The 27,811-nt window shown below is 42.6% G+C and overlaps 1 protein-coding gene and 1 non-coding gene across 5 annotated transcripts; one reads left to right on the forward strand and one right to left on the reverse strand.

Annotated features, from left to right (window-relative positions):
* Positions 1-26,599, reverse strand: LOC102405929 (norrin cystine knot growth factor NDP). 4 transcript variants are annotated; one of them, XM_025276250.3, is made up of 5 exons: positions 26,229-26,599; positions 21,964-22,367; positions 12,679-12,757; positions 10,956-11,336; positions 1-1,286 (listed from the first exon to the last, which is right to left on the reverse strand). In XM_025276250.3, the coding sequence occupies exons 4-5, from the start codon at positions 11,127-11,129 to the stop codon at positions 1,059-1,061; spliced, it is 402 nt and encodes a 133-aa protein (XP_025132035.1). In that variant the 5' UTR covers positions 11,130-11,336; positions 12,679-12,757; positions 21,964-22,367; positions 26,229-26,599; the 3' UTR covers positions 1-1,058. The 4 variants fall into 4 exon arrangements, with proteins under 4 accessions (XP_025132035.1, XP_025132036.1, XP_044792587.1 ...); XM_025276251.3 differs by lacking the exon at positions 21,964-22,367; XM_044936652.2 differs by lacking the exon at positions 21,964-22,367 and having other exon boundaries at positions 12,679-12,797.
* Positions 19,920-19,992, forward strand: TRNAG-CCC. The gene has a single exon. It is a non-coding gene; the product is annotated as a tRNA-Gly (tRNA).
* Positions 26,600-27,811: the final 1,212 nt, after the last annotated feature.

A 27,811-nucleotide genomic window follows, 5' to 3' on the forward strand; every position in this document is an offset into this window, starting at 1 on the left:
TTTTGAAGATACTCTCTTTTTATTTCAAAACATGGGAATAACTCCAATTTTGAGCCTCAAGGACCAAAATCTATTTGAACCAAATATTAAGAAGATGAGCCAGGCCACCATTTTTGGCAGCAAGAGTCCCATGGACAAGTGGATATGAGAGAATGACGCCCACGACATGGCTAAAGCTATAGCACACCCACAAAGATATTTGTACTTGGTTGTCTAATTTGCATGCATGAGTATAGAGCATTTTCCATGCCACTAGTACATATATGCCTTTTTCAAAGTCAGTGCAGGATCCATATTTGTGCAGGTCTTTAAAAGTCTGCTCTCTTACTATACATTACCATAATTTATCTGAGAGAGCTTCAAGGTGACAAATTCTTTATGCCACTTTTACTTTCCCAAAGTCACTTCTGAATAATAATGATGGCTATCAGAGTTCCAGCATCACATAGGAGAATCTGCTTGTTAGTGATTTTAACATCAGTTAGCTGGCTGTGAATGAACCTGGCTAAACATATCCACATGCTTGGTGCCCGGAATTTGAAATTGGTAATATTTAGCAGCAAGGGCAACCTTAGACCCAGTCACAAGACTTAAAAAAAAAAAAGCCAGAGGATGTCCCAGAAAGAATTCAGCTTTCCTGCTTTCCAAAGCAAATGCTTCCGTCATCAATACTAAAACTGTGACAGCCTGATCCACTCTTGCCTGGGAGCCCGCTTTTCCCACTAATGCTGAATGGTTGGAAGCCCAGATGGCATTCAGCACTAAAGGGGGAAATGCCCGAATCTGAAAAGGAACCAAAAGAAATTGTACCAAGGAAAGGAGATGGGAATGGAAAACAAGTTCCCAGAGTATCTCTGTCAACAAGCATGTAGACTCTTTATTACTAGAATATGCAGAATCCCGTGGGAATTGCTACATACATACATACATATATATATATATATATTTTTATTTTTTTTTTGCCTTAACTCTTCCCTTGCCAGTCCTTCCCTGGCTGGTTGAACTGCCTCAGCAAGGGGGAGGGTCTGTCCCATCCAGAAGCCACTCAACAGCAGGCCTCAGGAGCTGCACTCCTCACAGTGACAGGAGAGGATGTACCGGTAGGTGGCCGTGAGTCGCATGCCCCCGGAGCAGCGCAGCCGCAGTGCCTTCAGCTTGGACGTCTGGGGCCGGCAGCAGTGACAGGAGGAGCGGAAGGGCTGCTTGAGGACAGTGCTGAAGGAGACCAAGGGCTCAGACCGTGACGCCTGGCTGCAGTGTCCCTCACACCGGGCCAGGAGTACCATCTGGGGAGAGAAAAGAAATGGTTACCCCACGTGCGTGCGTGGTAAGTCGTTTCCATTGTGACTCGATGGGACTGTAGCCCGCCAGGCTCCTCTGTCCATGGGATTCTCCAGGCAAGAATACTAGAGTGGATTGCCATGCCCTCCTCCAGGAGATCTTTCGGACCCAGGGATCGAACCTACATCTCTTATGTCTCCTGCATTGGCAGGCGGGTTCTTTACTACTAGTGCCACCTGGGAAGCCCAGTTACCCACGGGGAAGCCAAAACCTTAGCCAAGTTCCAAAGTATCCTTTAAAAGGCCCTAACACTCCTGGCTGGATGAGTTCCTGCTGGAAGAGACCAGTGTAAAAATATTTACACATCTACTTTTAAGTCCACAGTTTAGCACTCTTATCGTTATGGCTTTAAAAGTTATAACACAAGATCTTTACATTAAGGACTGGGGGAAAAGATTCATTCAAAACAAAGCCTGATATGTACATGCTTTTTGCTTAAAAGTTCCTCATTTTTTTTCATCTGGTGGTAAAATGCTAGTGCAACGTTTCATCAAAATAAAGTTTGCCACAGACATAAATGAATTTTCCCAATTGAAACTGGCCTTTCAGCTGCTATTCAATGAAATTTCCCAACCTAAGTGAAAAAGAATCTGTATCTGTCATTATACACGAAAATATGAAGTATGATAGCATCACCCGTGGTTGTTGTTCAATTGCTAAGTCATGTCCGACTCTGTGAGACCCCATGGACTGCATCACACCAGGCCTCCCTGTCCCTCACTATCTCCCAGCGTTTGCCCAGGTTCATGTCCATTGGATCAGTGATGCTATCCAACCATCTCTACATTGCTGCAAATTTGCTTCTAAAATGTCAACACTCAGGCCCCATCTCAGGCCAAGTGAATTTATATCCTCTGGAGTCGAGCCCAGACTTTCATGGTTTTCCAAGCTCTTTAGGTGATTCTGAAGGTGCGCTGGGGATTTAGTACCACTGAACACAGCCCACCACCATGATGTGCAAATGAAAACCAAAGAATAAAAGAAATTTTTACTGACAGGTGGTAGTTTACCATTGGCTCCATGCCAGTTCCATCAGTCTCAAAATGTAGAACGTCATTCCAAACTGCAATCGGGGGTAAATAAAGAATGACTAAAGAAAAGAAATTTGCTATCTACAGGAAATTACTAAAGAGAAAAGAATATGTTTTCTGAAGAAGAAAAAGAGAATAACCTAATGATGCTTAGGAAGAACTATTCGGGGCACTACAACTTGAAACAAGAGAGTGAAATAGAAACGGGATGTTTTGAGACCTGGAATCACACTTCTGGGCATATATGTTGCAGAAGACTAAGATTACGTGCAATTGCATTTTCAGAGTCGTTTAAGGCAAATATTAGGATGCATTCATTCTGACCATCTCCATTTCCAATGATAGGCTAGGACGATAATAAAGCTTAGGTTTAAGTAGCAGAGGCTGTGTGTTCTTTATGAAAGTGAAACTGTTAGTCACTCGGTTGTGTCTGACTCTTTGTTGACTCCATGGAGCCACCAGGCTCCTCTGTCCATGGAATTCCCTAGGCAAGGATACTGGAGTGGGTTGCCATGCCCTTCTCCAAGGGATCTTCCCTACCCAGGGATCGAACCTGGATCTCCCACATCGCAGGCAGATTCTTTACCACTTGAGCTACCTGGGAAGATTCTTTATAGGGGCTCTTAATGTGTCTTTAGTAAACAGACCCTTTAAGAATCTGATGCAAGCTACCGAAGTTTTCCAGCAAACAATGGATATAAGCACAAACCTTATATTTTGCATACAGATTAAAAGGATGGAGCAGAGACTCATTTATGTGTACCATACATAAATGATATCCTGGGAGTGGTAGTCATAGTGGGAGAAGGGTGGGTAGCTTGATTCATTAAGCTATGGAACATTATATATTGGGGCACAGAAGGTGGTGGAAACCTGAGATTATTGGTCTGTTTATGTGGGAGGGTCTTGCTTGGTGAATTTCACATTAAGTGATGGAAAAAAAGTTGCCCTATTCTTCCAGAACCCACAAGAACATAAAAAGTGGAACTATTCAAATAAAAGATTAAACAGTCCATAAATATGCATGAAGCTGTTTGACATTTATCTCATGGTATTTTAAGAATTAGCAATTATTATTAAAACTCACCAGCTATTATCATCTCTAATATCATCCTATAGGACAGAATTTAATGCCCAAGAATTAAAAGAAGTAAATGGACTGCCCATCTTTCCAAAAGGCAAAGATGACTTCTGGTAATTAGAACTCATTAACATCAATATCTGAAAAGATGCTGGGTGAATTCAATAATCTCTTAGCAACCAACAAGAGAATATGAGACTAGCAGGGCTTGGTGAAGGATACGTTGGACTAGACCTACTGATTTATTTTCTCTGAAAGGTCACAGAGGCAGGGAAAAAATGGCAGCTGTAAGTCATTTTGATTGTATTAAAGGTTTGAATCTACCCTGCATGCTCTTCACATTGACAGAGAAAGCAGACATGATCTGAAACTGGTTTTGAGAGACTATGCCACAAGTCTATATCACACATGCCAGTTATTGGTGCCCGCTCCATCCATCTAATGAGAGAAAAAGTTCAAGGTCTTCCCAGTCTCTTCTCACCCTTGATAGTACATGGAAATTGTTCCTTCACATCTCACTTTGGAGTAATGTTAAAATTGCTCATCTCTAATGTGGATCATCTATTAGGCAGATGAATAGTTCTTCAAAGGATCACCTCTACAAATGGAGTCTTTCGAGATTCAGTTTCAGTCTGGATAGATAGAGCTAAGCTGTGGCAGCAGACTTCATTCAGAAGGGCAAAGACATATGGTGTGTCATATCCAAATGAGACATGGAGATGTAAGAGAGGCGGGTTCCATCCCTGGATCAGGAAATGGCAATTCGTTCCAGTTTTTTTGACTGGAAAATCCCATGGACAGAAGAACCGATGGGGTCTCAAGGAATTGGACACTACTGAGCATGCACACACCACCAGTGATGGAAGCTAACATTTATCGAGTGCTTACAACATGTTATTTCATTTAATTCTCATAACAATCTTCTGTGAAAGATACTATTATTATCTGTATCATTATTACAGATGAGGAGACTGGGGCTTTAGAGAGTTTAAATAAATTCCCCAGACTCACCTATCTGGTAAAAGGCAGAGCTGAAATCAAATCCAGGTCTGTCTAAAACCAAAGCCCTAGTCTAAGGCACTGTAATATCATGCCTCCTAATATTAAGATGCTTTCCTGAGGCATGAGCCAACTCACCCCTTTCTGTTACCTGCTTTGACCTGCCTACGATATGGAGTCCTAACCATATAACAAGTCTGACCTTTTTCTTATGTATGGGCTTCTTGGGACCCATCATCACTATCTCTAAACTTAAGCACAGCTGAATCTTCTAAGAGCGATGGCAGTCCTAAATAATATCTCCTCCACTGTCAAGTCTCTTGCCCAACTCCATTCCCCAGTGATTGAAAGACTCCCACAACCTCCCAGCAATTCACTGGATGATACCACACACCCTCTAACTGGTCACCAATCCATCCTTCAATTCAATAGACCTTTGACACCTTCAAGCATCAGTTTACCTGCCAAAACACACTGGCCCCCAGCTTATGCTCAAGCACATTCCTCATACATGGGTGACCTGGCTGTATTTTATTAATTCCTCTGCATTTTGCAGTGCACTTAACTACTCTTAATGGAGACCATACACACTGCTCCATTATCAAATCAAGAAATGAACATTTTTGGACAAAGAACCCACATGGAGCTGCACCCCTACAGGAGTGGGTTCAATAGGTGGTTATTGCTCATACAAACTTCTATTGATTTCTCACAGCTTGCACTGAGGGGGGGGTGGTAATGTGTGTGTGTGTGTGTGTGTGTGTGTGACAGATACATAGTATCTGCTTTGGGTCAGGTTCAATTTTTGCTATCTTATGGCTTGATGCTAGGAAGTTAGGCAACTTCTCCAGCAGCCTCATTGTATCTCCCCAACCTTGGAATCGCTTGGCTCTGGCTGGATGTGAAATCTAGTTCTTTTTAACATAAACAGAGCTGCCGGGTTCAGAGTATTTGCTCAAGGATAGACTTTTTTCATTTTCTAATCTGATTTCCATGTGCTGAGGCTAAGAGCAACAGAAGGTCCTTGGGTAGTAATAAAAGAATAATGATGATGATATATAACATGTATTGAGCATTTACTAGGCTCCAGGCACTGTGCCAAGACCTTCACAGGCAACTTAATACTTAACAACCATTTCAAAAGGTAAACTCTCCCCACTTTACAAATTAAGAAATTCAAAGGCAGAGGATAAGTTATCTGCCTGAAGTCACACAGCTGTACAATGGAGGGCCAAGTTTCTGAACCAAGACCCCACGATTCCTGAGCTCTCTCTCCTAACTGTGGTGCTATACTGTCAGGGCATAAAAGTCAGCCTTTCAAGCTCTCAAGTTTCTAGCATAAGATGCTAGTTGGTCATAAACAAGTTCAGGCTACATTGTGAGGGTTGTAGCCAGCTGTGATTCCTGGGGCCAGCCCAAGGATTGTAGCCAGATACCTCAGGCTCCCACTCTCTCTGGTGACCTACCACAGTTCTTAGATAGTTATGTCTTTTGCTGCAATACACAAGCGTCTTCCAAGAGGGAGAAAACCCAAACACAGATGGTTTTCATCACCCCTGTTGAAAGACTCACCCTCTCCAAAGCCACTTTCTTTTCCTGTCATGTGGAGACCCCATGAATTCCTGGTGCAGGTCATGGTCTCCATCACTATCAGAATAAAGACCCACCTGTTCCATCCTTCACTATCAGAACAGAGTTTTGGCTATTTTAGCTCAATCGAGTGAGAAAAATTTTTTGCGTTTTCTTAGCAGTGAGCATCCCTTATTCCATGGCACCCCTTGAAGCACCCCGCTTTCTCCTCAGGAACGTGACTTACCTCTGTTTCTCCCCTTCCTCACCTCACCAGCATCATTGATAAATGACGGTTTAGCTCATCCCCAGAGACCCAGGTCAACCTCTGAAGGGTCCATGTCAGGCTTAGGGCATCCACAAAATGGCACCCAGGAGGAGGAAGTAGTTGTGGGTGGTGGGGTGAGCTCTCATAGGGCGGGTGGAAACTTGGTGGATTCCAGCTAGAACCTGGTCCCTTTACTCCGGTTACAACTCAAACTGACATGAAGAGACTTCTGCACACCGAATGCTTCCCTTTCCTCTCTCCCCGCTTTACTTGTAAGCATGATGAGGGCAAAAATGTAGCCTGTGTTTTCTTTTAACTTTTGTGCCTCAACTACCCACCACAGTATAAATTTGTTCCTTTTTAAAAAAAAATCAAGTCATATCCATCCAGTAGGCAATTGTGTTATAAACTCAATATTCCCGATTCCCCTCATTTCTCCATGAGCTTCATGGGCAGCACTAGGAAATGGCTCAGGGATCCTAATCCCCTCTTCTCAACCTTGAGGCTCAGCCTGGGCATCAAAGGTCCCCTTTCCTTAGGGAATTTCCCCAGGCTTTGTCCCCTGAATCCTCCTCCTTCTTCTCCTTTGGCCGCTGCCTGCTTGCTCCTGTGGCCCTTCAGAGTTCACACAACCATATGCCCTTCTTCCCCACTCCTGGCTTGGTGCCGCCATCTCCTGTTCCTCACCCAGCTCAGACTTCACAGCCCTGTCCTGTGGACTCGCTTTCCCAGCCTCGATTCCTGAACACCTCTCCTTGCCCTGAATCCAGAACACACCCTACCAAGCCCTCCTTCCTCCGCTCACCTGAGAAGGGAGGTCAGACGGCTCGATCTGTTCCCTTTTGACTTGGATCCTCCCTTTCAGCACCCAGTACAGTGGCTTACATTTACTTTGCCCCTCTGTGCGCTTCCCCACCCCCACCAGGTCTCTGTGTTTAACAAGAACTGCAGTGAGCTTCATTTTCCTAATCCTTTAAGGCTGTAGGAGATCCCAATACTTATTGAAGTTTCAGTGGTGACTGAAATAGAAGAGTGAGTCTAAACACCTGTCCAGTTTAAAACTTCATCAAGATCACACTATCATTTATTAATGTCTATTAGATGCCAGATACTAAGCTGGATGCGTTACAGATATTACCACCAATACCCAGACCCATACCTTTTGGAAGACAGCGTTAGCTTCACATAGGAAGAAACTGAGGCACCAAAGAATGCTTTCACTTGCCCCTAAGTCACCCTTAGTCGGTGTGAAGCTGGAATTTCACAAACTGGGGAACTGGAATTTAAAACCAGGTCTCTCTCACTTCAAAGCCTGGGATGCCTCAGTTCCCTTGAAGATTCCCCAGATACCTCATTTCCACTAACCTCTGACCCCTTACTTGTTTGCTCTACCACCTTTACTAAAAATTCCAGGGAAGACTGTCAATGAAGCTGCCACTCCCTGAATCTTTTGCACCAAATCCTAGAAGCTGTTGCTGAAAGTCAGCAGGCACATCGTAACCTGTGGCCACACTGACCTCCTTCGTGGACCATGGTGGCTGGTCCTTTCTGCTTGACTCTGTCAGCCCTTTCCAAAATTGCTAGGAGATAGGAGACAGGCCCCCAGGGCTGACCAGCTGCAAGTTCAGAGTGAGGGGAAACAGTCTCATGGGAGGGTCCCAGAAAAGCTTTCCCTACTATTTTAATTTTTCTACAGATATTGTTGAGTGTAAATCATTATTTTAAGCAGACCAGAAGTTGAGCCTAGACTTCTAAATACCAGCTCCCATTTGCAGCAACATGGATGGATCTAGAGATTACCATACTAAGTGAAGTAAATCAGAAAGATAAAGACAAATACCATATGATATCATTTGTATGTGGAATCTAAAATATGGTATCAATCAGCATATCTACAAAATAGAAACAGACTCAGACATAGAGAACAGATTTGTGATTGCCAAGGGGGAGAAGGGGTGGGGAGAGAAAGAATGGGAGTTTGGCATTAGCAGAGGCAAACTATTATATATAGAACGGATAAACAACAAGGTCCTACTGTATAGCATAGGGAACTATATTCAATATCCTGTGACAAACCATAATGGAAAAGAATATGAACAAGAACATATATATATACACACATATATATATCTATATGTATGTGAAACTGAGTCACTTTTCTGTACAGAGGAAATTAACACAGCAATGTAAATCAGCTATACTTCAATAATTTTTTTAAAATAATAAAAAATAAATAGTGGCTCTTGCATTGTATTTGCATATCTCCAAAATAGGAAGAGCCAGATGAAAGACGAATGAATTGAATGAAAGATGAATTGATAGATGAACACTCCAAGGCAGACATTGCCAATCCTGAGCTAACTGACATTGACCAATCCACTTAACACTTCTTTCAGGTTTCAGCTTTCCTTACTTGTAAAATGGGGATGATAAAGCCTTCCATCATAGGTTTGTCAGCAATGATTAGATCATAGAGTATGAGGTGCCGGACACATTTTAAAATTTTAAGCAAATGCTCTTTCTTCCTTGAGCATGCGTCAAAAACCTCCCCTTTATCTGTCTTCCAAAGACCAGACACCAGATAAACTAGCCTGAGTCTGTGAGAATTAAGATTTATAGAACATCTCAAAATGAAAAGCAATTTTTATTCCTGAATACATAGAGAAAATTTAATCCAGAGAAGGTCTGGGTAGTTGAGATTCTGCCAGGCATATTTTATGGACAAGGAAGCAAGGTTTATAATTGCAAGCACCATTTACATAAAACTATTGCTATATTAGGGATAGTTTGTTATGTTTGAAAACAGATTGTTCCCATGAAATTACAAACATTTTTCTACAATCACGATTTTGCGCTGTTTATCATGGTATTCTGGAAGAAACAGAGGTGACCAAAGGTGGACTAAAGTCTGTTTCTAGGACTCATGCTCAAGCACCATGAGTTTGTTGGGTTCGAGTTAAGGCTATCTCTCCTTTGACCTTTCCTTAACTAATGTGATAATTGCTAAGCCGCTCCACCATCATTTCATCAAATCTCAGCTTGTTCTTTAGTTTTTAGAAATGTTTCAATTTTCCTGTTCTTTCCTATCATCAAGTGAACACTTTCTTTGAAATAATTTTATTTCCTTTCTTTTTAACTTATTTTTGGCCTCATCTTGCAGCATGTGGGATATTTTAGTGCCCCCCACCAGGGATCGAACCTGTGCCCCTTGCAGTCAGAGTGCAGAGTCTTAACCACTGGACCATCAAGGAAGTCCCTGAATTTTTTTTTCTTTTTTAAAAAGAATCATGATTATAGAGGACAACTCAGTAGAGGGAGAAATCATCCATGGAATAAGAAACACGAAGTACTAGTGGTCTCTGTAGGGGGAGTGGAGGAGAAATGAGTAATTGCTCTAGTCCATCTCACCTCAGGCCTACAGCTTCTCAGCAATCACAGCTGTGAGAACATGTCCTGATTGTTTTTTCTTAATTTGTTTTATAATCTTTCCTAAGAAGGAATTGCAGGTTTGCACAATTTCAAGTTTATGTAGTTACTGCTTTTTTTTTTTTTTTAGTTCAACAAGTACAAATAAGAAGTTTTGGTTAAAGTGAGTTAATCCAAATTCTGATCTCCCTAAACTAAAACAAACCATCATCACTGAGCTATACTCAAAGACGCTATGGAAATTTTAACAGGAGACAGAGTTGTAATGTTTTTAAATGGAGAGGAGAGCCATTAATTTATATGGTCTCAGTTTTAGTGGTTGATATTACCAAAACTTCTTAATTATACTGGTAATTAAAAAAATGCATGCCATATGAGAATATTTAAGTGGTTTTAGTCTCAGGGTTGGAAATGAAAATCTCTGAGGTTGAGCTAAACAAATTCTTATTTACCAAATGTGGGCAAATTTCATTCATGTGACTGGGAGCAGTGACAGTCGTGAGAAGTCTCCTTCTGAGTCTATTTTTCCCTACTGTGTGCCTCCCTTCTGGGTGGTCCATGTGGCTGGCCACTCTTGGTGATGTTTAAGCATGGTATTACTTCATACGCTCCATTTCAACACTGAGACATCATTTTTGCCTGTGCAAAAAATATATATATAACCTGCACCAAACAAGAATGACTTGTATAATCAAGGTAAAATAATAACTTATCAAAAGGCCATTTTTCTTTTGAATTCATTTTAACATAAACACGGCAGTAAGAGAAAGGTATGGACCAGAAAACTATTTGAAGAGCCCACCAAGAAGTATGTTCCAATGCACAATCATATTGCTTGTATCCCCTTCCTCTTCATTGCTGGTGGAGATAGAAGGAATTATGATAACATGTAGACACCATTTTTCTTTCTTGAACAAGGATACCACTGCTCATCAATTTCACAGCCAAGGATAAAACATACTCCTCCCACCTTGAGCCTAGCATCAACTTTATTGTGGAAGCTTTCAGCCTTTCTTATTGACTTTGAGCAGTTTGAATAGAATGAAGGTAGCTAGGTATGTACATGGTCAGTTAGGCAGCTTTATTGACAACAGTTGAAAGCATGGTGGGAAACCCTAAAAGCGTGATTCTGTGGCAGTCCCTATGGGTCAGCCATATAGTTCCCCATCTCTTGTTATAAGAATAGGCCTTCTCTCCTGTTTCTGGGAGTAAGGATATCTCACAGAGATCTTGGTCTTACCTTGGAGCTACACTTGTATAGCGGGTGACTGATAGAATCAACATAGTGGTGCCTCATGCAGCGTCGAGGATCCGAGTCCATCATGAATGAGCTCTCTGTTTTGCTGTCTGTATCTCCCATTAGCGCCAGCAGGGAGAGCATAGAAAAGGATGCAGCTAGTACATGATTTCTCATTGTTGTAAGGGAAAACTTCTCAAGAAGAACAGCAGAGGGAGGCAGAGGACTAAAAATTGGAAATGCCTTCACCTCCTAGGCTCCAGTTCCTTTCAAAGAAAGGGCAGGATCTGGTTGGAGCTTTCTGCTTGTCATTGTCCTTTGTATGCCGGAGTTTCGTCTTACTCTTTGCACTCGTGGTCCGTCATCACTGTATCTGCTGCACAACTGGAATGAAAGCAGAAATTATTTTCCCCAGAAACATTTATCCAGAAAAACTAATGGAACCCTGGAGGTATTGAGTAGAATTTTTCCATGTCATTTATGAGTTGAAAATATTGGTTTCTAGAGTGTCATTCTCATAAGCTGTCAGCCATTTCGTACCTCTTCCCCCATAGCTTATGGTATATATTTAAAATCATTTAAAGGTGGACATAATGGTTTAATGAAAGTACATGTTGACTCTGATCGCTGGAGTCCATGTTCCAAGTAACAAGGATAGTTTGAACCCATAGTCAAGATTAACCATGTGGTTCTGGCCTTAGCATAACTCAATTGGGTGGTCTCATTCTTACTCCTGGCTGGTGGGGGCAAGAGGGTCTATTTAGTGTCTCAGTAAGCTTTGATGTCCATGTCAGCTTCCAGGGCTTGAGAGGAGGCAGGTCAGCAGTAACAAACACAGGGCATGTCCCACGGGAAGGAAGCACATTTTCCATGTCCAAGTCTAACCCACCCATCCACCTAGTTTTCCACTTCTGCACTCTGGGCTCATCCTGTTTTTGTGTGAAACTCCGTGCCACCCAGCATCAATGATAAGCTGCATCGGAAATACACATTATGCTAACCGCTCTCCAGTGTGATTAAGGCAACACATGTATAGTTGCCAACAGACTCACACATTTCTGAAGAGCCTTTGTAGCCCAAGCACATGGTATAATTTGAAAAAGTAAGTGGTTGTTGGAGCAGAGACTTGTCATTAAAGTGGGATCATGCCATACCTGAAATTTGCCTCGTTTTTTTAAAGCGTATACCTCTTGAACAAAGGACTCAGGTCCATAGTCAGCTCAAATCACTTCAGTAACCCCACCCCCAAGGCATGGCCAGCATTATCACACCAGAAGACAGAGAGCATCAAAAATATTTTCAACCATTTAGGAAAATTGGAGGACTTGACATTACATCAAAAACAAAAGGAACATAATAATTAAAGCTTCAGAGAAGCTTTCAAAGGTATTTCAGATAATAGTTTGAATATTTTGCTTCATAGTACAACATTTTTTTAAGCTTCCTACTCACGGTCTGAATAAACATGGCAAAGTATTGATAAGATGAAGTTCTAGTCCATATAAGTTGGTTACTCTTGCTCTAACAGAGTGGCCCCAGACTCCCTTAACCTCAGTTTAGCTGTCTTGCTAGTGTGGGATGGTGGAATCCCAGGTGGAAAAAGGTATGTAACACAGGGCTTTTTCAGAGTGGAGCATCCCTGGCAATGGCAAAACTTGAGTATGTGTGTTTCAGAGAAGCCCTGTAAATTGCAGGAAGGGTTGGAAACAGTAATGAGGGGACTCACCTGGATTCTAGCACTGCCATTCATTAGCTGGGGATCATGTACAGGATCATTTGAACTGTTTCAGCCCCGGTTTCCTCATCTGTAGGGGAGTTGAGGAAAAATGGCATCTGCAGCCCCCTCTTGATCAAAAATGCCAACATTTTAGATACTTATGGATTCATTTACCCCCATCTTCATATGTAGAGAATAATCCTAAAGTTCAAGACACCATATTTGCATGCAACTTTGCACCACTTTCCTTTATGTGCATGCTAATGGTAACATCTCACTAAAATTGATCAAACCTGAACCTGAAGCTCCAAATCAGCAAAAGATGCAAAAGAGCATTTTTGCTTTCTTTTCAGCTGCATATTCTAGATTTTCCTCTGCATGTTACACTGAAAGTCAGCAAGACTTTAGCTCAAAGAGCCAGAGCTTTCTTCAGTTCCATGTCAAGAGGCTGAGGTATTACTGACCATTTCCTGAGTTTCAATATGACTATATTTTCCCAAGTGGTTATCTGTCTCTTTGAAGCCTTAATTAGTCTCAGAAAGAGAATTTATTGAACTTCTCCTTTCACCACTCTGGTCTACAGATATTTCCCCCAGGAATCAATGGCAAGGGGATGAAGGGGAAAAGCAGACATTCCAGTCCTGGCCTTCCCTTTCCACTGCCAACTTCTTTTCAGAGCCATGGCCAAGAGGTATGGTTAAATGAGCAAAGCAAATGAAAGAAAAGCATGCATAGCATGATGGTAAAAACAAGCGACGACATCGACAACAAAATCCTATAAAAGTGTGTGTATGTATGGTGGTATGTGTTGGCATTTACATTTATTCCACAGAAAACGAAATATAACAGGCCCTTAAATATAGAAGATGGCCCTTAAATATATAAGTCCCTCACTTATATAAGAGAAATGAAAATTAAAGTACTTTGAGATACTTTGTTCAGCCAGTCAGATTTATAAAAATCCCAAAGTCTAATTATGTACTCTGTTGGCAAGGCTATGGGAAAACAAGCTTATTTTGGAGACAGTACAGTAAAAATTGGTACAAATTCTATAGAAGCCAATTTGGCAATATTTATTAAGCCAAAAATGTATATAACTTAGACCAGCAATTTCACTTTGGAGAACTCTCCTACATGTGAGATCACACAAGCATATGGTTATTCACTACAGCATTGGTTGTCATAGCATAAAACTGGAAACAGCACAAAATTTCCATTAGCAGGGGGCTGGTTAAATATATTATACAACATTCATACAATCAAATAATGTGTACCTCCATAAAGAGGAATGCAGAAACTCTACTGATTTGTGTTAAAACAAAGAGGGATAAGAATATATATTTATGTTAATTTGTATTTACATAGAGAAGCTCTGAAAGGATACTCGAGAAACTATACAGTTAGTTATGTGTGGGAGTTGGAGGACAGGCATGGGAAAAAGACTTTTTGCTATATATCTTTTCTTAAATTTGTAGATATCTGAACTTGCAAATGTATTACCTAACCAGAATTTCATTAAAAAAATAATACTTTCTCTTTTCAAATCAAATCTTGGCTTAGAAATAGTAATGAAGTTAATGGATGTTTGATGTTTGTGCCACTTTGAGTGTTTTAATACTATTAAGCTTTTGTTCCTTAGAAGTATGGGAAGACATGTTGGTCTCAGTCAAATAGTTTTCCCCGTGGGCCAGTTTGTTCTTGTGCACTACTGCCACCTAGTAGTAATACTCTGAATTGCAAGCACAGTTAAAAAATTTTTTTTTCCCAAAAGATGAATAAAATAATTTTGTAAGCAAATGTTATGACGTTTATACTGATAAAGAGCTAGTTAATGTCATACAAAATGTAACTCTATTATTTGATTTTCTCTTTAAAGATAATAAGCTGAGCCGAAAAGTAGTAATAAAAAGTGTAAAAGAATGACAGAAAAAATATTGCTTCACCATTAATAAGAAATAGATGTTTTCATTTCAACACTCTCATAAAGCATGATACTTTTTGTTCAGTTGTTATATTAAACTCTGACATGAGAATGCAAGCAACTGTGTAAATATGCCACAGAACTCACAGAACCCTTGGAGCGTGAAAGTCTAATCCTTGCAACAGAACGCTGGGATTTTTGCCTTGTGCTCGAATTGAATGAACTAACACTACTGTGTTGAAGAAAAAGTAAGCAGAATGCTCAAGAAAAGAGTGATTCTCATTAAGCCAAGTTGCCTTAACATTGTGTTGGTCTGGATGTGCACAGGTGAGGGTGTATAGAGTGCCCTGGGAAGCACTTGCAAAGAGGAAAATCAGGAATGAAGGAGATTTACATCACTCGAGATGAGATCCCCCTTTGATAGCAGCCTAGGAGTATCTATGTCTGTCTTGTAGGAGCTTCTGTTATTTTTCTCAAAATTAAATTAATTCTAACTTGCTTTAATTTTATTAAAGCCATGTAGCATAAAAATCAAATGCTGCCAATGAAGACTTAGAACCTCAGCCCAGCTAGTGATGGATTAAGTGAGAAAGTAACTGTCTCATTGAACTCGGTAGACCTGGGTTGCTCAGTGCTCCGGATACAGTCTCTGAGACATGAACTTGGCCGATATACAGAGCCCACATTCTAATAGCTCCAATGTGGAGCCTCTGCCGGCAGGAGAGGCACGTAGGCTGGCGTGCCCGACTTTGGAGCTACCCTCCAAATGATACCAGTGGAAAAGAACAACTGGTGCCCAGATTTCCCCACCTGTCACCCTCAGCGAAATAATATAGCAGAGCTTACAGTGGGCCCAGCCTCCTGGGTGAGAGATGGTGTTGTATCCACAGATCAACTCACTCTTGGGCTGACCTTCTCCCTGGCAAAGGATAAAGTGCTGGTTTCACACAAGTTATTCCAGCAATCGGCTAAGACAAGTGACATGTGCCGAGTGGCCTTATTCTTGCCCTGCTTGCCAGACAAGGGAGGGTGGTACTCAGCATCCATATTTCCCCCCTGGACTGTTTTTCAATATAATACATGCAGGTTTTACCTCCTGAAGCTTATTTCTACAAATACATATTTAACACATATTCCCACTGAACAGCTACTATGAGTCTCCTTTTGCTCTAGCAGATGAGACTTAAGGGTCAGGAAGAAAAATAGGTCCTATTCTAGTTCCTTCTTCCAGCTCACTGCATCCACAAGCAAAGAGTCTTGGCCTGTTGTCTTTCTGGGTAATCTTTTCGGACATGCCGATGAACTCACTTAACATCTAATTCATATGCAACATCCATTGCATCATTCCTAAGAAGATCAAGTTAAGCAGATGAAATCTAATGACTTTGGAATGACGTCAGTGTGCCAGACTGAATTATTCGATGTTTACTATCATTTAAAACAATCATCTCAGGCATGAGTAAGGTAAAGATGGCAGAACATAGAGCCTCTCTCAAAGGAATTGCACACACACAAAATCAGAGATTTAAAAGTGGAAGAAAGCTTGCCACTAGATAATACTTCACACTAGAATTAGAAAAACAAAAAATTAAAGTCTCATCAGAGAGTGTGAAGTGCTAAGTAGCCCCTTCCCAGGAACTCAAAGAATTCCAATTGGATCTAGTCAACGAGATGCCTTGGAGAATAAGTCAGATGCTCTTCCCAAGGCACTTAATTTATAAACTGTAAACAGCATGCTGGATTTTATAAAGCATCCCATGTGCTCAATGAATGGTTTTTTATATTATTCCTATCTGATAGCACATCAGTAGCAACAAAGAGGTCAAGCCTGGGCTCACCCAAAGGCAGCCCTCCAGCCTGCCCATCCCAGGTATCTCCAAGGAGGGGCAGCCCCAAGGTCAGTGGGGAGGGAGCAGCTCCTACCCCTGGCATCTCAAGTATGGTGTCTGTTCTACACTTAGAGGTGGCAGAGCATGGGAGGCAATGCTTGCCCCCACAGAGTCATCTTAGGAGAAAGATGACATCCTTGGGATTAAACAACAGCTCTCTAGTCTCGGAGAGCCTCTTTTCTCCCAGCCTGCATTACAAGGCGTGCTCAGTCGCTCAGTCACGTTCAACTCTTTGTGACCCCTGCACCGCATCCCGCCATGCTCCTCTGTCCATGGGATTTCCCAGGCAAGAGTACTGGAGTGGGTTGCCATTTCCTTCTCCTGGCAGACATGGCCAAACTCAGGGGTGATGGTGAGAAGAGATGGAAACAAGCAAAGAGATGGAACAAGCAAAAGGGAACAAGAAATAGAGCCCCAGAAGGAAGCAATAAATCAAAGGCTAGGACAAAGAGGGATGTGAAAAAGGAGGACTGGGAATAGAAGTAATTTCTGACCAACTGTCAAGTGGCGCCACCTGTGTGTGTGTCCTTGGATGAATAGTTTTACTGTCTGGGGCAGGACTGGTGTAGGAGGACTGGACCTAGAACCTGACTGAAACTTCAAATCCTGATTTTTCAGGAAATCCAGAGAAACCACTCACTGTGATCCAAACTCCCACCTATCTACAGTTTTCATCTCTTCCTCCCCAAACCTATTTCTAGCCTGTGTCCTGCAACCCGCAGTCTTACATTCATTTATCAGAAATATTAGATAACTATTCTACAACCTTCTGAAACTCAAAGGGCATTCTACTGTTGTCTGCTCTGGCAGAAGGAAGGCCACATTGAGGAGCTGAAAACTCTACCTACTTTCCTGTCACTGGCTGTGTGATCTTGAGCAAGTCAGTTGCCTTCTCTGGGACTCAGTTTTCTCATCCACAAAAAGAACAGATTGGTCTAGATATTTCTATGGTTCTATCTGTTTCTAACATTCTCTAACTCTATCCAAGCTTATCAGAGTATATGTTTGCTTTGGGGCTACATGGTCCCCAAAGAAATACTACAGAAAAAGTTCTTTTCTTACTCAAGAAGTTAATGATCACAGAAAAGTCCAAACAAGTTCTAATGTGGGGCCTAAGCCAAAATTTGAAAGTCAAACTATGAGAATTTGACACTTGATGAGGCCATATTGGTGCCCAGAAATAAAAATAGCCCTTAATAATCAGTTGACTTGGTGTTTGAATGTACTATGGTTTATAAATTAATAACATGTCATTAATAATAGGAAGCAGTTAATGAATATACTTAACCAGTTCTTATTTCTCTTAAAGCTGTCCTAAAATTTGAAGTGTTTCTTTCCAGTCTTCACCAAATGAGGAGAAGAGAAAGACTAATAGTAGTCAGTCATGGTAAAATTAAACTTCTTTCAATTGAGGATGTTGATGATACAGGCTGAGTTCAACCTTCTTGCACCTTTCCTGTGAATGACCCTTATTCCTAATGGGTTGAGTCACAGATCTTCATGCCCTAGTGGGGCCATTTGTGATGCTCTGGTTTAGGATAGAAGAGGAAGACTGGTTAGAAGAACTTTCTTCTCTGCAAATGTGGTCAAGAGCAAGGCACTCTGTTTGGTAAAGCATCTATGGAAACATTGTGTTAGGGTTCCTGAAGCTCTAGGTTGGGCATTAGTTAGTGTTAGTCACTGAGTCCTGTCCAGCTCTTTGCAACCTCATGGACTGTAGCCTGCCAGGCTCCTCTGTGCATGGGATTCTCCAGGCAAGAATACTGGAGTGGGTAGCCATTCCCTTCTCTAGGAGATCTTCCCCACCCAGCGATCAAACCCTGGTCTCCTGGATGGCAGGCAGATTCTTTTACCATCTGAGCCACCAGAGAAGCCCTTCTAGGCTGGGAGTTGGACTAAAAGAGTTGTCCGTTGGGTATGGGTTTTGGATCCTACGCTGGGCTTCTGTAGGCTTCTATAGTTTCTATACAAAGACTCATTCTGAATTCTTAACAGTTGACATAACTGACTTTTAGAGGACAAAGCTTGCATAAATTGGAAATGACCAAGTCTGATTACCCATGTGTCAAGAAGTAGGATACAGTTGAAGGCTTCTCCTCTAGAGGTTTGGATTATTTCTGTAAATCCACTCCACTAAAAGCTGTGACTGATATGTTGATGAGCTATCAGAAAATGTATAGGGGTGGCCTTTTTGCAGTGCTAAAAATCAACAATAGCCCTAAACATGGAGCCCGCTTCCATTTTTTCATCAATAATAGGGAGAGAGGAAGCCGCAAAAGAAGTAACAGGAGAGATGGAGGAAGCATGATTTTTATGTTTCAAACCTTTCACTGCCCTTTCAGTGATTTCAGATAGCAAAATTCTACAAGGGGATGGTTTCCTTCATTTCACCCACTCTTTCCCAGGAAGGGGCTTTCACATGAAGACTGAGACATGCTCCACCACTCACCTTGCGTAAGACCCTTTGGAAGGAAAGCAGGGGAGTTCTGAGATACCCAGCACAGGGCACTCTGTCTCGTCAAAACGTGAATGTGCACTCTCCCTGTAGAAAAGAAAAGGTTCCCAGGTGTTCTGGGGACCCTCTGTGCTGATGTAATTTCATACTTGCTCTGCCACTGGACCACTGGCTGTGCTATGGCCTCAGGAGAAGAGGGATAACCAATGTTAGCTCAGGGTACAAGCTCCTGTTCACCCTGGAGCCAAATGAGTATGTTGGCGTTTCTTCAAAGTGTCCAGCAAAGCATTTCCAAAGCTGCATTTGCATCTCCTCACCCACAACAGCGTTCTGGAATGGTGGGTAGTGATCTCACCTAACAGCTGTAGAGCCCTTAGTTAGAAATTGGGCATAAACAATAGAGCAACTCAGTATTTCCACTCCCCATCCAATTTGCCTTTTCTGCCTAGTGATGGGACTTGGATACTGAATCCCCTCCTGTGGCAATCCGGAAGCAACACTTGCAGACAAAGATTCATGTCAAAGGGGCAAGGTTAAAGCCCAGGGAACTCTACTCAGTATTCTGTAATAAACTATATGAGAAAAGAATCTGAAAAAGAATACACACACACACACACACACATATGTGAAAGTGAAAGTGCAGTCACTCAGTCGTGTCCAAATCTTTGGTACCCCATGGACTGTAGCCCGCCAGGCTCCTCTTCCATGGGATTCTCCAGGCAAGAATACTGGAGTGGGTAGCCATTCCCTTCTCCAGGGGATCTTTCTAACCCAGGGATCAAACCTGGGTCTCCTGCAATGCCAACAGATTCTTTACCATCTGAGCCACCAGGGAAGCCTGCCCCCACCACATCCACACATGTAAGTAATTCACTTTGCTGTACACCTGAAACTAACAATCATTGTAAATCAACTATACTCCAATACCATTTTTTTCAAAGTGAAAAAAAAAAGCCAATCACATAAAAATGTGTTTCCCAGGACTTCCCTGATGGTCCAGTGACTAAGACTCTGCACTCCCAATGCAGGGGGCCAGGGTTCAATCCCTGGTCAGGGAACTAGATCCCACATCCTGCAAGTAAAGATCCTGCACGCCACAACTAAGACTCCTGTGCAGCCAAATCAATAAATATTAAAAATGTGTTTCCCTCTATCGCTAATCGCTCTGAACTTATTGGCCTTTAGGTTTTCTGTTTGTATTTTGCTTTGCTTAAAACACACACACTTTGGTTATGTCTCTTGATTGCCAGCCCCCATATGACACTTCTATTCTGCTGCCTTTAGATTTCAAACTTCAAAAGAAAAATTCTAATTCTGAAAAGAAGTCATTTCCTGTAACTGGGAGGAAGTCACAGAAATGTATTAAGCCCTTAAATACTGCCTTGAGCTTTAAAGAAAAATTGACCTTGATTAAGAATTGAATTTCTTTGACTCGTCATATCCATATCAGGAATGTGTGTGCCTACATCATTTTACTTAGATTTAAGCAAGGGGAATTTTTTTTTCACCTGAAGAGTTGATTTTTTTTCTAATGACAAGTAAAGAAGGCAACTTCAGAGTTCAAGTCCCTCTTCCTGGCAAGGAATAGGTGAAATTAAGGGAAGCTTCCCTTTCTGAAATTATGCTATTTGAAAATCTCCAGTAGCAGATTTTGAGCATCAGAAATAATCCTTTCTCCTTTTTTTTTTTTTTTACTTCTCCCGTGGCCTACTCTTTTCCTATCTTTATTCCCTATTGATGAAAGGATGGGAGGAGACTCCATCTTTAGGGCTATTGTTGGTGGGTGGCACCACAGAAGGGTCACCCCTGAGCATTTTCTGACAACTCATCAACTTTCTTGAATGTATTAACCTGTTGCCCTTTCATTTTTAAAGGATATGGCAATCGGTTGGATCACAGCTTAAAAGAAAAAGTTGGGATTGAGCCAGGCTTTGGAAGAGAGAACATGGTATGAAAAGATTTTAGCTTTTGTAGAAAAAACAAAAAGAAAAACATATCTACTGGAAATCTTAAAGAACTGAGTTTAAAGCTATAGACCATGTTCATGTACAGATTAGGACATGAGGGAGAAATGCACTCTAATTGGATGAATTCCTGATTCTAAGCATGAGGGATATATTGCCTCCTAAAGCTACCCATTCTTTGCATTTCTGAATCAGCAGTCTTTCTAACAAGAAAGTGGTTGTCCCAGACGGTGAACCCCCATCCAGGGAGTTACATTCTAACGACTAAAAATGGCTTTGGTAAGGCGGGGGGTGTGATTCTCAGCAGTATAGTCTCACCCACCAGACTCTGAGACCCTCTGATGAGGCAGACAGGAAGGATGGATGGTACCAAGCAAATTATTGCCAGACACACAACAGAAAAGCTTTGCAGATGTGAGAGCAGCTTGCATCAGAAAGCATGCTATGGAACAATCTTCCTTAAAAACTCCAGTGGGTGGGTGTGTGAATTTGCCACATGCAACCTGCGTGGCCAAGTCAGCACTCGCTGAAGTACCAGCTACTCCCACCCAGCTGCATATGCACTGGGCTTTCAGCAGGATTCCCCACCCTTTGTTTTTTTCCTGGATGCCAAAATAGAAGTTTATGGTTGCTGATCTGAAGGGTGAGGAGTGGGTACTACCAGCTGGAATGTTGCCACTGGTAGGGGCAGACAGGAAAATAGGAAGGCTCTTAATGTCCTCCCAAAGAAAACCTTTGATGGACAAAAGAGTGGTTGTATTTTTACCCTCTCTCTTCACGCTGCCAGGCATCTTTAAATAGATTCTCTAGCCTAGGGACTTGTATGGAATAATTCATATTAAAACCCAAGAAGTGGCAACAGAGGGGAGTTGGTTCTTTCTTCGCTTTCTTTTCTTTTCCTTCTTGTCAAGCTAACAGGAAAAAAAAAGGCTCATTTTAATTCAGCTGTGTTCAGTTTTTCCTTTTGGGTCTTTTAATGAACTTTAGCTAATTCGGAAAAGACTACCAAAGCCCCCAGGAAAAGAAAAGGAATAGGAAGCTGCGTTGTAGAGTGCTCCTTAATACCTTTTGGACCCGAGGACATTAGTAGCATCTTTTAAGGATGCTGCACCTAGAGGGTTACACAGGCTCTTAAATGGGATGTCTAATTGAGAAGTCCAGTCGTTCCATTTGCAGCTCATAAACTGATCTGTTGTTCTGCTGTTTAAAGACAGAAAAAGAGAAGAAGTCCTCCCCACCTCCCTAACCCCATGCATTTTTAGTTCGGCTCAACCCAGGAACCATTTCTCCCCTCTCTCTTTCACAAAACGGGTTTCCTAAAGACGTTCAGCCCCACACTAGCCAAATTAAAAGTCCTGTCTGTCCTTCTTTTTCCTTGGTAAGGGAAGGATGTGGGAAGGACAGAGCAAGGGGGCGGGTCCAGGTCCAAGGATCCAGGGAGCTTTGTTTCAAGTCACTTGTCTCTCTCCCTGAAACAGAGAATAACCACATTTCTCTTAATGTAGGCTGAAGTGCATTCAGGCGTTCCCATAGCACTCCCACCCCCGGCCCTTTGCTGGAGATGTGCGGGTCACTGTGATGGTATGCCGGTCCCTGCCAGCCCGGGTCACTCCAGCCCTTCTCTCAGAAGCCTAAAGGGCAGCCTGAGCCATGAGGCTGCTCCTCTCTGCAAATGGGCTCAGGCTCGGGGTGCTCCAAAAAGACCCCCGATCGCATCAGCCCGGCAGAGCTCCTGCCAAGAATGACATCCTGGGAATACTATGGATATGGGGAGACCTCATGGGCTGTTGGCCTCGGATGGGACAGGACCCAGGCTGTCTGCAAAACAGACTGAGCAAAAAGCGAGCTCACAATGGAAGGAGCTCAGGCGAGGGGAATAGGGGGCGGGGTGGGAGTGGTGGAGAGCAAAATCGAAGAAAAGCCACATGCCACCCAGGAAGATTCCAGGGAGGGCGGGAGGAGGTGGTGGAGGAAGGACTTGCAGGAAACTAGTACCCAGACATGGCACTGCCAGTCTAGCTGGATTCTTTTCTGAACTAGATTATGCGAAAGAAAGAGGAGAAATATATAGCCTGCCAGCTGTTCAAAGGCTTACAACCTTGCTTTTATTGTCCGGGTAAGTTGGTGAGGTGGGGCATCAGAGGAATTCCAAACATACCATCCCAGAGAAATTTTAATATGTTCCACAGTGTCATACACGAAGAGGAAATGACAGCTGATCACAGCCAGGGCAGGCTGCAGCAATCTGGGCCTTGGGGCTCACCCACCCTCACATGGCCCAGCTTCCCTCCTCTCTCTGTCCTGCCACCTGCCGCCCCATCCCTCCTGCTCCCACTGGCTCAGCCAGGGGGCCTGGACAAAGTTGCCTTAGTTGACTGTCATGGGAAGAGGTGAGGATGAGCTTGAAGGCTGCTGGCCAAGAAGTTGAGGGCTGGCTAGGGTGAGTCAGCCCCCCTCCCCCCACAACCCCAGGGAGTCAGAGGCATCTTAATCCAACCACAGGGGATTATCTGCTGATAAGGAGCAAATCAAGGACTCTGGTGATGCTGCCTTCAGGGTTTCCCCCACCCCACCCCCAGTAACCTACTGGTGTCAGAAACAAAAGATCAGATTATTTGAAAGCAACATTGTTAGTGGCTCTGATGGAGACCTGGGTTTAGGCAAGGACTTCCAGCAAGTTCTTCCCAGGGGCCTGTGGAATTTAGGCCAGGCCCAGAGGTCATTGGTTTCGATCCTGGGGGTGGGACAACTAAGTGGGGGGAGATACTGGCTACATCTTCCTCCGGGTGTGTTTCTAATTCAATGATTCATCAAGCAGCCCTGGTGTAAGCCACTGAGTAGGTGACTCATAGCTGTCCCTGATACAGACAGCACGTGGTCCTTTCCAAAGGGGGCTCAAGAGAGCAGAGAGAGGATAAACTGCCCTTTTGCCAGGCTTCTCCTAGCCAGGAGGGAAAGATCTGGGTTGTGCTAGCTGTGAGTGACGTGTCCCTAGGATCCGATGATAAAAGCCTAAGGGGAACCCCGTTATCATAAATGGAAAGAAAACCGACTGATATACAACCATCATTTCTAGTAAATCTGGGTACCGGCAGATATGTGAAATGGTTCTTTCTAACAAGGAACTCATTGACCAGTTTGCCCACTGGCCAAGTCCATGTCAGTTACAAAATCTAACTGGAAATAGCATAGAGACTGAGAATTAGGGCATGAGACAGTGTCTCATTCACCTTTGCATCCATCAGGACTGGCATAACATTAAAAGAATAATGGCATGAATAATTAACCAATAAGAAAAATAGGCCTTGAATTGTAAGTTCTCAAAATACAGTAAAAATTGCCAGCCACAACTGGTGGCTATAATTTCAAGAAACTCACCACATTTTTCAAGGGCCGAGGAAAATAAATGAGTTGGAAATTGTTAAATGTATTGAAAAATGATTTATTTTCCCCTTGACAGTGTCATTGGAGCTTGAATTAAGATTGAAAACTCCACAGACGTGTTTCCATCTGTGGCTGTCAGCTGATGGTACATGGTCATCTAGAAGGCTTCAGCCAGCTCTCCTTCTACCTGAATCCAATGTATGCTAAAGTAAACAATGCAAAACATTGCGTTTTGTGCTCAGACACTCACATATCGTGGTCTGAATAATAGTTTAAAAAATTGTTTTGATTTGGCTAAATGCTTTGTTAACAGCAGTAGTTTAAAGTTGTATAGCAATAGAATCCATGGTATTTTCTCAGACTTTCTCGAATAAATAATGACTCTCTCAAAGCTGTAAATTAGCTCATTCAAAAGCCAGATTTTCATTCAACAATGCTTGTTCGCTTAGTTATTAGAGAAAATCACACGAGTTTCCCCAGAAAGCACGTTCCTGCTCCACGATAAAAATTGGCCACTCGGATGCTAAAGTTTACTTTCAGAAGCCAGACGGATGAGAAGAAAATAGGCAGATATTTGCATTTGATCTAAACACACAACTGAGAAGCATCTGGCAGTCCCCATGGTAGGTATTTGGTAGACCCCTATAGCCAACTCTGCATTTTAGGCATCTCTACATTTGCAAATGCACCTGGCATTTAATTTAGGTGTTGAAGCAGTTTGCCAATGCCAGCTCCTTGTAATTAAAATACACTAGTATAAATGAAAAGAAACAAGCTTCACAGCATTCAGATCTGCTATTCATGACAGTTTCCAAGCATAGAATGAGGGATCCCCTCTTGCCAAAGAGTTTCCTTTCCTGCACCTGAATCTCAGCAGAGAAGGGAGGCTACCTTTTTTCAAGCAGGTTTATCTCAGCTCCTCCCTGACAATGAGCCTCAGTTACAGGGCGTTCAGAGTCATTAACATTCTGTACACAGTCAAACTTCCCGTCTCCCAATAAAGAGTTATGCCCAGGCCTCCTACAGCCCAATTGTTCATTCAGAGAGAGAACTTGTATTCAGGAGCTTGAAAGAACCCTCTGAATATTCCTCAGGTGTTTGTAGGAGTCATCCCTACATGTCCTGGTCCCCAGGCTGGTGGGAGCATCCTTTCCCGGTTACTTCTTGGGCAAGGTAGCATAAGTGGAGCTGTAGAGACAAGCTGATTTACTAAAAATAATCCTTTGCAATAAGGCCAAGGCAAACAACATGCATTTCCCCGGACTTTTTGCGGAATGCAAATACTATAGTAAACCCATCCTCCTTTCTCCCTGGCGCTCCTGACCGCATCTATGGAAGTGAAGATCTTGCAAGTTGGCAGAAAGGTGCAAAGGAACAGGATTCCTGCAAAGCGTGACACAGAAAGGTAGAAATAAATGTTGCCTATTGTTTGAAGTCATTCTAAGCACTCCGGCAGAGCCCTGGCAGGAGATCAGCAGCATACATAAGTAGTAATAAAAGTAAACAGTGCGCTTTTAAACTCGCGGGCTTGCCCGCGTTCACAGTACCCCATTGTAAGAGGGATGAGGGCGGCGGGGAAGATAACCGGGGCTTCAGGAATCCATGTCGGCGAGTAGCTGCTTCTCAGTCTCCTTTCACGGGGACAAATAGAAGAATCATTACAAAGTTCCATCTAACTACGCAGAGTCTGAAAATCCAATCCCTTTCAGTCCAACCAAAGGAGATTTTCCAGCCTCTCTTGGAGGCTCCCCTGCTCTGTCACTGACTTCAAAGACCCGTTCATTTACAAAACACAATGCTAGCGCTCTACAGATTAATGCAAATTCAATTAATGCAAATTTAAGTGGTATTTAAAGGTTGTCTCTTTGTCTGAGAGGAGGATGAAACGCTCGCTTTGGAAAGAAGTAATTTCCTAGGGAAGCCGTCAGCGCTGTTTTCCTGCTTACCTTGGGGGAAACGCAGGGCTCCTTTCTCCCCAGACTTTTCTGAGAGCTAGAAAGAGGTCGTGCTACTTCCAATTGCTTTTGTTCTTCTGTCCCTCTGTCACATGGCTTGCCTTTTATATTTGCAACACACAAAAGTTAGGACTGTTGTTTAAGCGACACAGGGAGAGAGAGAGAGGGAGAGAGAGAGAGGGAGAGAGAGAGAGAGAGAGAGAGAATGTCAAATGGAAAAGAGCCATTGAAGTCATATATCAATCAGGCGTGCGGCCGCAGCAGCGCACTAGCAAATGGGAATGCCAGGGAAATGTGAGGCGCCCGGTATCGGGGACTCGCCGCCTCTGCCCACCGCTCGGCTCCCTTCCGCCGAGCATCTTACGATGGGAACCGCATAGGACTAACAAGGGCAAGGAAGTCCCCACCCACCCCCCTCCACTTCTTCTTCTTCTTTTTTTTTTTGGTGTTTTGGAAATATTTAATAAGGGGCTACATAATATTCGGGATTTAATTCTTTGGCAAGCATGCGGCTGCCCTAAAGAGGTGGCGTCCGCAAGAAAGACACAGAAATACAGAGTGGCACTCTGCTTAACGATTCAGCAGCTGACCAGGATGAAGTTGAAATTCTCAGAAAGAGAGGAGAAACATGGGAATCCGAACTCCTTCTCAGGAGATGCTGTGGTAGCAAGTGCAAAAGGCTGCCCTGTTTGTTCACGCTGTGGGTGGGTGGTGAGAGTTCTTCTTTTCTGACTTGTTTATCCAGTAAATGATTTTTAGCAGCAGATCCATGATTAAATTCACAATAGTACTTAAATCAGCGCCTTCTCAGCGTCATTTGAATAAAACTCTAGATCTGATTTAGATACAATGTCAAAGTGGGAGTCCTTGACTCCTGGAGTTCTCTGAGGGTGAGAATAATAACAGGTAAAGCCAACCCACTGCACCACGACTAGTAGAAAAATGACAAAGGTAACTATGTGTGTGGGCTAAATGCCTGCTAGCTGGATAATACTGTTATGAGCTGTGGGAATACAAAGGGAAATATTTCATAATTCTTGCCCTTAAAAGCTGAAAATTAAGACAGAAAACCATCAGCAATTTTTTGTGGAAAACACAAAGATCCATTTATAAATTTTTTTATGTCAGATGAACCCAGCTCCAGAATGTTTTTTTTTTTTTTTAGAAACGAACACTGATGAAGAATTAAACTGAGACTTTAAAAACGTGATAAATATGTCATAGAATTTCAGAAGAAATTTCTTGCGAGAACTCCATATAATTGTTGATGCTGAAACTGTTATGTTCAACTAGATCACATCATTTATTATTCATTCATAAATAGGCGATCACATTATTACTTTCCCACAGAACCTTTACTTCAGTCACTGAAGTTTATAAGAGGTGTCTTATGTTTTTCAGTTTGATCTCCACACTTTTCTTTTGCTTTACCAGGAAAACCTAGTCTACCTGGGACCAGCCAGTCACAAAACAGAATCTACTTTCAAGGATAAAGGACAAATGACAAGCTCAAAGCTTTGAAAGGAAATCTGGCACTTGGCCAATGATGATATTGGCCGAAATGTCTTAAAAGC

The sequence above is a fragment of the Bubalus bubalis genome, chromosome X, assembly GCF_019923935.1.
Source record: "Bubalus bubalis isolate 160015118507 breed Murrah chromosome X, NDDB_SH_1, whole genome shotgun sequence".
Classification (NCBI taxonomy): Eukaryota; Metazoa; Chordata; class Mammalia; order Artiodactyla; family Bovidae; genus Bubalus; species Bubalus bubalis.